The sequence below is a fragment of the Mytilus californianus genome, unplaced genomic scaffold, assembly GCF_021869535.1.
Source record: "Mytilus californianus isolate M0D057914Y unplaced genomic scaffold, xbMytCali1.0.p SCAF_14, whole genome shotgun sequence".
Lineage (NCBI taxonomy): Eukaryota > Metazoa > Mollusca > Bivalvia > Mytilida > Mytilidae > Mytilus > Mytilus californianus.
The window spans coordinates 33,341,068-33,353,148 of record NW_026262626.1 but is presented as its reverse complement, the minus strand read 5'-3'; the positions used below and the strand labels follow the sequence as shown (position 1 = coordinate 33,353,148).

General features: G+C 33.9%; 1 protein-coding gene and 1 long non-coding RNA gene across 2 annotated transcripts in view; one reads left to right on the top strand and one right to left on the bottom strand.

The window, feature by feature from the left end:
• The window catches only part of LOC127724764 (uncharacterized), a 567,962-nt gene that overhangs the window by 12,497 nt on the left and 543,384 nt on the right, over window positions 1–12,081 (bottom strand). The window lies entirely within an intron of this gene.
• The window catches only part of LOC127724646 (serine/threonine-protein kinase LATS1-like), a 135,289-nt gene that overhangs the window by 68,313 nt on the left and 54,895 nt on the right, over window positions 1–12,081 (top strand). The window contains exon 5 of the mRNA XM_052231671.1: window positions 1,148–1,327. Coding sequence (XP_052087631.1) covers window positions 1,148–1,327 — 180 coding nt within the window. The remainder of the gene's footprint in view (window positions 1–1,147; window positions 1,328–12,081) is intronic.

Sequence of the window (12,081 nt, the reverse complement as noted above, 5' to 3'; positions counted from 1 at the left end):
CCTTATATGATGATAATTATAATAGATAAATAGAAACTTTAAGGTAGATCATAAGTAAATATTTCTTGAGATAGAATTTTCTTATACTTTGCCAAAATGAAGATCTTACTATGCTTTTTTTAAAAATATAATAAAAAGTATGGGTCACCGTGCTATTTTCCAAGCTATGAGTCGTTGAAAATTGCCTAAATTTGGTTAGAATGTTCATGAAAAAATACATTTGTGTGCTTAAAAAAAAATCTATGAGATAGAATTTGGAAATAAATTGTGAGAAGATAGGTTTTATAATATGTTTCAAGAAAATGAAAAGAAAAAATGGTGTCACCGAACTTGTTTTCTTGCTACAAGTAAAAATTAAAATTTTCCCTATCAGTCCAGTATATAATTTTTACTAAAAGAGTTATCTCCCCTTAAATGGCTTATTTGAAAAAATTGATTCTAAAAACACAAAATTTGATATTAGTTTAAATATTTTGAGTTATACAATAAATCACCAAGTTTTCTTTATATAAATAAACAGTCTAACCAATAAATTGCAAATCTGTCTCCAAATTTGCAGATTTGGGCAGATAACTAGACCGATTTTGTACTGGGATTATACAATCCAAGATGGCGGTATACCATGAATCTACCTTAAATAAAATGATTGATCAGCAAGGCAAGATGTACAAACAAATCAAATTTTGAAGATTAAGTTAGTAGATTGTCACTCTTTATAGGAGTGATTGCCCTTAAATGAGGATTATACCCTCTTTTGTGTTTTGAGCAAAAATGAAAGAAGATGGAGAGAAACTAAAAGGACAAAATGATCAGCAACACAAGATCAACAAAAAAAAGATTTTTGACATGTATTCTATTCTCGTCTTCAATGTTGGAGAGTGTCCTTTGTTGAATATGTACATAGACCTAGGTGAGCGACACAGGCTCTTTAGAGCCTCAAGTTTAAACTGTCTACAACTGCTTCCAAACATTATTTAAAGTTTAACACTGTTTAAATCATAAATGTTTAAATTAAATTTTTTGAACCTGTTCATGATTTAATTGATACTTATAATTTAAACTTTATTTAATTTTAATTGACATTTGTGCAACCCTGTCTTCAGAATTTTAACTACTGGTACTGATTCAATATATGATTTTTTTGCAGATGAATTACATACCAGACAGGATTCAATGGATGTGAATTGTACCCTTGATGTTAAATGTAATTGTGGAGAAATTCAGAAACCATTACAACGTAGAAAACATAGAGAAAGACATAGATGTTTAGCACACTCTTTAGTTGGAACACCAAACTATATTGCACCTGAAGTCCTTCTTAGATCAGGTATTTATTTAAAAAAAGACATATTCAAAGAAAAACAGACAATACAATGGCAAAAAACAGACTACAGACAAATAACAGTCCACAAAACAATTCACAGCAAAATAAAGGTTATGCAACATAAAACCCATCAAAATTGTTCAGATGATTCATTCTTATTTGGTATGGTTATTGGAAAATTAAATATGTTTATGAATAACAATACAAAAACCTAAATTTCTAAGTTTGTCTTATAAAGACACCTCTATTTTTTAGCCAGACAATCTGGGTTTATTGACATACTCCAGATTTTAAGATGGGAAAAACTCTGAATTAAAGGTATATACGTATACTCAAACCATAGATGTGTAAAAGAAAGGCGGAAGATGCCAAAGGGATATTCAAACTCATTAGTCGAAAGCAAACTGACAATGCCATGGCAAAAAATTAAAAACGACCAAAAGACAAACAATAGTATACAAAACACATCATAGAAAACTAAAAACTGAGCAACACGAACCCAACCAAAATACAAGGTGATCTCAGATGCTCCAGAATGGTACACCTTGCAACATTCATGTTGCTCGTTTAAGTAAAAATATGCTCTGCATATATTAGGGAGATACAATTTTTAACCGGATTTTCGAAAGGAAAAATCGGTTATTGATTTGGGGATGTAGGAGGGCGGGAGGGTGGCTGCCAAACAGTGGCTGTTCATTAACATGCAAACACTTTGACGAATTTTTTTCAAATTTTGATATGTTGTTTCCTGTGACTAAATGAAGGTCAAGTTCAATTTTCACGATTTTAGCTTCTCTCGTTTTTGAGTTTTCAACTTTTTAGAAGTCCAAAAATATATACTTATTATATGATTGAGTTATTTCCCTTTGAACAGAAATTGTGATTTGCAAATATCATTTTCATTAGATAATAATCTATTTTTATTAAAGGATATATTTCATTACGTTACATTGTGTAGATAAAATTGTTGACATTGATAGATAAGTTGTAGATCTATATTAAGTTTGTGACAAATGAATGAAAAAATATTGGGAACTATTAATTAAATATATAAAGTTTGATTACACTAAGTGTTTTTAAATAATGTTCACCTGTTAATTGATAGCAAAACATCTGGTATATTTCTTATCACACAATTATAATTGGAGTGACAGATTTATTTGTTTCCTAAGTGTTGATGATAAGTAGGACAGTATAAATAAAGTTTGAAATTTACTGTTCATTATTTTACATTTTGAAAATAATTACAGATAAGTTTTATAGATTTTTAATAGATATATTATTAATGATAAATGACATTTTGGATTTTTTTTCATCTTTTCTTTTGTAAATTGTTTGAAGAATTTTGTGGTTGGTTTGTTTGTTATTCTGTATAAACTTATTTTCTGAATGCTATATATATATATTTTTTTTGATGAAGCAAACTCCTTTAAAAACTAAGCTTAGTTTGTCTTTTAATAAACATATATTTAGATTTTGGGCCCAATTTTCAAGTTGGTCCAAATCGGGGTCCAAAATTATACTGTGTTTGATTTCAACATAAATTGAAGATATATATAGGGTTCTTTGAAAAGTGGAATCTAAACCTGTATTTATTTTCATTATTAATTAGATAATACCCCATTGAGGTCCAAAGGGTCCTAAATTAATCTTTTGTTTGATTTCATCAACAATTCAAAAATTGAATTCTTGGGGTTCTTTGATATGCTAATGATAACAATGTTATTAGATTTTGGATATTGGACCATAATATGTAAATTTCCGATTTCAAATTTTTCAGTTCTTTGACCACATTCATTTTGTGTCACAAACCTATAATGTGTCAAATATTCAATCACAATCCAAATTCAGAGCTGTATTAAGCTGAAATGTTGTATCCGTACTTGCTCAACTGTTCAGGGTTCGACCTCTGCAGGAAAATCCGGTTTGCTGTCACTCTGACAGCCTCTTGTTTTCCTCTCAGATGAAAAAAATTCACATAAAAAAATGTAATGAAATCCATCCCCAATTTGTTCTAAATTACACAGGTCACATATCCTGTCATCTCGTGCCACTCCCCAAAATCATCCCCTTTCAATTGGAAGTTTATGATTCAAACATCTAAAATGACAAAATGCTATCCACAAGTCAACTGGTAATATTTTTCAATACCATTTTGGGTTTAAAATTTCTATATTTCAAACATTAAGTGAGGTGTGTATAACATTACACCAGGTTTGTTTATATTGATCACATAATCTCGTCATAACTAATTTGAACGATGGAGTAGACTGATCTAGGTGTAATACCACCATTGTTCTTCCCCAATTAAGTCTTTGTTAAATTTGCACTTTTAAAAAAATTGTGCAGAATTTATCTTTGTTTCAAATAAAAAAATACTTGGCATGAGTAAAGTTTTATCCTGTCCAGTACTACAGACAAAATTTCACATAACATGTCATTGCATATAAGATAATAACCATCACTTGAAGTTAACCAATCAAATTTTCACCCTTTTTAGCTCACCTGGCCCAAAGGGCCAAGTGAGCTTTTCTCATCACTTGGCGTCCGTCGTCCGTCGTCGTCGTTAACTTTTTACATTTTGAACTTCTTCTAGAGAACCACTGAATGGAATGAAACCAAACATGGCATGAATGTTCCTTGTGAGGTGCTGACCAAGTGTTGTTACTTTGTAGCCGATCCATCATCCAAGATGGCCTCCAGCGGGGGACTTAGTTTAACATAGGACCCTATGGGAAATACATACAAATGTCTTCTTTTAGAGAACCAGTGAATGGAATGAAACCAAACATGGCATGAATGTTCCTTATGAGATGCTGACAAAGTGTTGTTACTTTGCAGTCGGTCCATCATCCAAGATGGCTGACAGCGGGGGACTTAGTTTAACATAGGACCCTATGGGAAATACATACAAATGTCTTCTTTTAGAGAACCAGTGAATGGAATGAAACCAAACATGGCATGAATGTTCCTTATGAGGTGCTGACCAAGTGTTGTTACTTTGCAGCCGATACATCATCCAAGATGGCCGCCAGTGGGTGACTTAGTTTAACATAGGACCCTATGGGAAATACATACAAATGTCTTCTTTTAGAGAACCACTGAATGGAATGGAACCAAACATGACATGAATGTTCCTTATGAGGTGTTGACCAAGTGTTGTTTCTTTGCAGCCGATCCATCATCCAAGATGGCCGCTAGAGGGGGACTTAGTTTAACATAAGACCTTATGGGAAATACATACAAATGTCTTCTTTTAGAGAACCACTGAATAGAATGAAACCAAACATGGCATGAATGTTCCTTGTGAGGTGCTGACCAAGTATTGTTACTTTGTAGCTGATCCATCATCCAAGATGGCCGCCAGCGTGGGACTTAGTTTAACATAGGACCCTATGAGAAATACATACAAATGTCTTCTTTTAGAGAACCAGTGAATAGAATGAAACCAAACATGGCATGATTGTTCCTTATGAGGTGCTGACCAAGTGTTGTTACTTTGCAGTCGGTCCATCATCCAAGATGGCCGCCATTGGGTGACTTAGTTTAACATAGGACCCTATGGGAAATACATACAAATGTCTTCTTTTAGAGAACCACTGAATGGAATGAAACCAAACATGGCATAAATGTTCCTTATGAGGTGATGACCAAGTGTTGTTTACTTTGCAGTCGGTCCATCATCCAAGATGGCCACCAGCGAGGGACTTAGTTTAACATAGGACCCTATGGGAAATACATACAAATGTCTTCTTTTAGAGAACCACTGAATGGAATGAAACCAAACATGGCATGAATGTTCCTTATGAGGTGGTGACCAAATGTTGTTATACTTTGCAGTTGGTCCATCATCCAAGATGGCCGCCAGCAGGGGACTTAGTTTAACATAGGACCCTATGGGAAATACATACAAATGTCTTCTTTTAGAGAACCACTGAATGGAATGGAACCAAACATGGCATGAATGTTCCTTATGAGGTGTTGACCAAGTGTTGTTACTTTGCTGTCAATTCATCATCCAAGATGGCCGCCAGCGGGGAACTTAGTTTAACATAGGACCCTATGGGAAATACATACAAATGTCTTCTTTTAGAGAACCACTGAATGGAATGGAACCAAACATGACATGAATGTTCCTTATGAGGTGTTGACCAAGTGTTGTTTCTTTGCAGCTGATCCATCATCCAAGATGGCCGCTAGAGGGGGACTTAGTTTAACATAAGACCTTATGGGAAATACATACAAATGTCTTCTTTTAGAGAACCACTGAATTGAATGAAACCAAACATGGCATGCATGTTCCTTATGAGGTGCTGACCAAGTGTTGTTACTTTGCAGTCAGTCCATCATCCGAGATGGCCGCCAAGGGGGGGACTTAGTTTAACATAGGACCCTATGGGAAATACATACAAATGTCTTCTTTTAGAGTACCACTGAATGGAATGAAACCAAACATGGCATGAATGTTCCTTATGAGGTGTTGACCAAGTGTTGCTAATTTGTTGCTGATTTACTGTGCAAGATGGCCACCAGGATATTTGATTAAATAACGGGACCAATAGTAAACCAAATTTGGCCTCAATCATTACTTTGGTATCTGTTATGAATTTTATCTATCTTTACATGATTTCTAAAACCAAAGTTGAGTCAGGTGAGCGACACAGGCTCTTGAGAGCCTCTAGTTTCATGTTTACAAGCTTTAGTAACCATGTAACCTCAAGTTTCCAAATTATTTTATAGAAACACCAAATAAAAAAAGAATGGTGCTTTCAAATACCCAAGATATATGTTTATGACTCAGAAATTTTTAATGCAATGAAATGTAGAATTAATTTCCTACAACTGTCAAATTCAAGGGAATATTTTTTTTCGACCATTTTTCGTATGCAACCGGATGTGACGTACTATGATTTGGTGGTATTACACCTCTACACTTTGTGATGACCAATATTCAGACTACCTCATGAATTGAATATTTCTATATCTGACTTATCCAATCAGAATGAAAATTACCTGTAACATGCAGATTATATATCAAGTTATATAGAATAAAACTTTTTTTTTCCACATATCAAGTTTTTCCAAAAACCAGTCATTTTAGCTTTCATAAAAATATCCACAGGATAATGACCAAGGTCTCTCAATACAATGTGGCATAGATTTTTATACGACCGCAAAAAAATTTTGCGGTCGTATATTGGTATGAAATTGGCGTCGTCATTGTCCGAAGACACATTGGTTTTCGCACTCTAACTTTAGTTTAAGTGAATGGATCGCTATGAAATTTTACCATAAGGTTCAATACCACAAAAGGAAGGTTGGGATTGATTTTAGGGGTTATGGTACTAATAGTTGAGGAATCAGGGGCCAAAAAGGGGCCGAAAATAAGCATTTTTGTAACTTACAGACATAACTTGTGTGTTAGTGTATGGATCTCTCTGACATTGTACCACAAGGTTCCATATCACAAAGGGAATGCTGGGATTGATTTTGGGGGTAATTGCCTCAAAATTTTAGGAATTAGGGGCCAAAAAAGGGGCAAAAACAAGCATTTTTCTAGTTTCATGATAATAACTTGTGTGTAAGTGTATGGATCTTTATGAAATTGTACTTCAAGGTTCCATATCACAAAGGGAAAGCTGGAATTGAGTTTGGAGGTAATTGCCCAAACGTTAAGGAATAAGGGGCCAGAAAGGGGCCAAAAAATAAGCATTTTTCTAGTTTCCAGACTATAACATGTGTTCAAGTGTATGGATCTCTCTGAAATTGTACTGCAAGGTACCATGCCACAGAGGGAAGGCTGGGATTGATTTTGGGGGTAATTGCCTCAAAATTTTAGGAATTAGGGGCCAAAAAAGGGCAAAAAACAGGCTCAGGACAATAACTTGTGTGTAACTGTATGGATCTTTATGAAATTGTACTACAAGGTTCCATATCACAAAGGGAAAGCTGGGTTTGAGTTTGGGGGTAATTGCTCTAAACGTTTAGGAATTTGGGGCCAAAAAGGGGCCTAAAAACAAGCATTTTTCTAGAATCCAGACAATAACTTGTGTTCAAGGGTATGGATCTCTCTGAAATTGTACTGCAAGGTACCATACTACAAAGGGAAGGCTGGGATTGAGTTTGGGGGTGATGAATCATAAGGGGGTTCAAAAAATTTGGGGGAGTGATTTTTTTTTTTTTTAAATTTTCCTTTTTAAATTGGTTATTTCTGATTTATATTAAAAGCAAATAATGATGATATGGTTTGAATAGGTAAATTAAAAAAAATTTAAGTTCTTAGACCACGTTCATTCTGTGTCAGAAACCTATGCTGTGTCAAATATTTAATCACAATCCAAATTCAGTGCTGTATCAAGCTTGAATGTTGTGTCCATACTTGCCCCAACTGTTCAGGGTTCGACCTCTGCGGTTGTATCAAGCTGCGCCCAGCGGAGCATTTTATTTAACTTTGAAAAATCATTTTATTAAAGTTGTTCAAAAGTAATGATTCCATAGCATGGTTGTCCCAAAATCCTCAGACTTCTGAATCATATAAAAGTATTGTAGCAACCATAGTATCAAACAAAAGTAATTGGATATCTAAATGTAAGTTTTGCCTGTGTGATTTCTTAAAGATACTTAACATAGCTTTTGGTCCCTGCTCTAAACCAAGGTCCAAAGCACTGTTAGATAAGGGGGGGTGGGGGGTGACTCTTATGTACCTGAACCAAGGGATGAGGGGTCATTCTGTTGCTAGACTCAATATTCTAATAGGCATAGATAAACCGCAAGGAAGGTTTTCATAATCTAATTAACGATAACAATTTTGATGAATGATGATAACATTTCAATTAGTAAACAATGCCAAATAACAATAATAATAATAAAATTCTAATTAAACCACAAAGTATATAAGCCAAATATCAAATCCAAAGTAAAACTATTCCTCTTTACAATGCCAAAACTACTTAATCATTAAATGAATTTAATTTCAAAATAAGAAAATATCCAAAGGTTGTAAAAACGAAATTCTTAAAAAATATTGCCAAAGATAAAATGTGAGTCAGATCCAGTTTGAGTGCCATGGGTAGTGTGAGTTTATGGTTCCAAAACATTGACTGCATTTCCAAAAAGTCTCTAAAAAAGAACGTGAGTCTAAGATAAGATTTTGTCTCACCTCTACAAAGTCAACTGGTTGACAGTTTTATAAATCCAGTATAGGAGACTTGAGTATTGTGGGTTTAATTTGCTGGAAACTGACACATGCTTGTCAACTGACCTATATTTTGTGGGTGTGACCCATGATTTTACTAGGTCACCCATGATTTTTCAATACCCTTCTGAGTAATCAAATAACCCTGGATTTCATAAAATGATCCTTTTTCACCTGTATTCTAGTGCAACGAGACTTCTAATAAGTCTAAAATGCTAAATTTTCCTCTAAAAAATGTCAAATTCAAAATTCTTTCTAAACAGGAAGTTCAATAATTTGCTCTCAATTGAATTTTGACACTCTTTTGATTGAAAGATAACAACAATTCGCTAATTATTTTGTTAATTGTTCACCAAAATGTTGAAGCCAGTCAAACTTGAAATACAATTTTATGTCGTGATATTTTAAATTTGCTGTTTGCAAATATCAATTATCCTATTAAAATCGTTTTTAAACAATTTGAACCTCTTTAAACATATCTGTTGGAGAGATACAAGTCATTAAACCATTTTTGTTGTCACTTAAAATCCATGTGGTCAACCTGGAACTGCACAGAATGTAAACAACAGAAAATTATTTTTATGCCTCTGCCGTCGCGGGCCAAAAAAGGGGCAAAAAACAAGCATTTTTCTTGTTTCAGGACAATAACTTGTGTGTAAGTGTATGGATCTTTATGAAATTGTACTACAAGGTTCCATATCACAAAGGGAAAGCTGGGTTTTGAGTTTGGGGGTAATTGCTATAAACGTTTAGGAATTTGGGACCAAAAAGGGGCCAAAAAACATGCATTTTTCTAGTTTCCAGACAATAGCTTGTGTTCAAGTGTATGCATCTCTCTGAAATTGTACTGCAAGGTACCATACCACAAAGGGATGGCTAGGATTGAGTTTGGGGGTGATGAATCATATAGGGGTTCAAAAAATTTGGGGGGGGGGATTTTTTTTTCCTTTTTTTCCTTTTTTTTTCTTTAAAATTTTCCATTTTAAATTGGTTATTTCTGATTTATATATAAAAGCAAATAATAATGATATGGTTTGAATAGGTAAATTAAAATTTTTTAAGTTCTTAGACCACATTCATTCTGTGTCAGAAACCTATGCTGTGTCAAATATTTAATCACAATCCAAATTCAGAGCTGTATCAAGCTTGAATGTTGTGTCCATACTTGCCTTAACTGTTCAGGGTTTGACCTCTGCGGTTGTATCAAGCTGCGCCCAGCAGAGCATTTTATTAAAATTGGAGTTATCTTCCTTTGTCCATGATTATAGTTGAATCAACTACAATCAATGCTTTATACAATGCAATGTTTAATTTTGACTTCCACTGATAAAACACAGATCAAGTTGAATTTGGGTAGTGTCACTTTAACCATTATTGAGTTATGCCCCTTTATATATCGAAAGATTGCAAAATTTTTATATTCCATTCTGTAACTTAAGTTTGCCCCAACCAAACATTATGAAACCTATACACAATATTCATTACCACAAAACTAAGATCAAGAACAAATTTTTTGTTTCCGTTTTCAAACTTTAGTTTGCCTCAACCAAATGTTATGAAACTTATACACAATGCTTATTACTACATAATTCAGATTAAGTACGAAATTTGGTGGCGACACTTTTACCATTCTTGAGTTATGTCCATTTATAAACATAAAAATTGCTGAATTTTTCGTTTCCGTTCTCTAACTTTAGTTTGCCATGACCAAATGTTATAAAACTTATACACAACCGTTATCGAGTTATGCCTGTTTACAAATAGAAAAATTGCTGAATTTTTAGTTTCTGTTCTCTACTTAAGTTAGCCTCAACCATATGTTATGAGACTTACACACAATGCTTATTACCACAAAACTCAGATCAAGTTCAAATTTGGGTAGGGTCACTTTTACCGTTCCTCAGTTATGTCCCTTTATAACTATATGATATGCAAGCAGGGGCATCATCTGTGTCCACATGTGGACACTATCCACATTTATTTGTTTTAAAAGATAAACACAAGTGGTTTTTATACGACCGCAAAAATAAAAAATTTTTTGGTCGTATATTGGTATGACGTTAGCGTCGTTGTCGTCGTTGTCGTCGTCATCCGAAGACACATTGGTTTTCACACTCTAACTTTAGTTTAAGTGAATGGATCTCCATGAAATTTTACCATAAGGTTCAATACCACGAAAGGAAGGTTGGGATTGATTTTGGGGGTTATGGTACCAACAGTTAAGGAATTAGGGGCCAAAAATAAGCATTTTTGTAACTTCCAGACAATAACTTGTGTGTAAGTGTATGGATCTCTCTGACATTGTACCACAGGGTTCCATATCACAAAGGGAAGGCTGTAATTGATTTTGGGGGTAATTGCCTCAAAATTTTAGGAATTAGGGGCCAAAAAAGGGGCAAAAAACAAGCATTTTTCTAGTTTCATGACAATAACTTGTGTGTAAGTGTTTGGATATTTCTGAAATTGTACTACAAGGTTCCATATCACAAAGGGAAAGCTGGAATTGAGTTTGGGGGTAATTGCCCTAAACGATTAGGAATTGGGGGCCAAAAAGGGGCCAAAAATAAGCATTTTTCTAGTTTCCAGACAATAACTTGTGTTCAAGTGTATGGATCTCTCTGAAATTGTACTGCAAGGTACCATACCACAAAGGGAAGGCTGGGATTGAGTTTGGGGGTGATGAATCATAAGGGGGTTCCAAAAAATGGGGGGGGGGGGATTTTTTTTTTTTCTTTTTTTCCTTTTTTTTTTCTTTTAAAATTTTCCAAAAGCAAATAATAATGATATGGTAGGAGATACACACCAAACAGGATGTGTAAATTATTATATTATAAGTATTGTGCAATAGCAAGAAATTTTCAATTGCACAGTATTGCACAATAGCAAGAAATCTTCAATTGCTCAGTATTGCGCAATAGCAAGAAATCTTCAATTGCACAGTATTGCGCAATAGCAAGAAATATCCAATAGCACAATATTGCGCAATAGCAAGAAATTGTCAATTGTACAGTATTGCGCAATAGCAAGAAATATTCAATTGCACAGTATTGTGCAAAAGAAGATACTTCGTATAAATTGCTTATTTCTTGATCAATTTCAATGGGGTTTTATTCTTGAATTCTTGGGGTTCTTTAATATGCTGAATCTAACCGTGTATTAAGTAATTGGATTTTGGGCCCCATTTTTAAATTGGTCCACATTGAGGTCCAAAGGGTCCAAAATTTAACTTTGTTTGATTTCATCAAAAATTGAATTATTGGGGTTCTTTGATATGCCGAATCTAACCGTGTATTTAGATTCTTAATTTTTGGTTCCGTTTTCAAATTGGTCTACATTAAGGTCCAAAGGGTCCAAAATTAAACTTAGTTTGATTTTAACAAAAATTGAATTTTTAGGGTTCTTTGATATGCTGAATCGAAACATGTATTTAGATTTTTGATTATGGGCCCAGTTTTCAAGTTGGTCCAAATCGGGGTCCAAAATTAAACTTTGTTTGATTTCAACAAAAATTGAATATATGGGGTTCTTTGATATGCTGAATCTAACCATGTATTTAGATTTT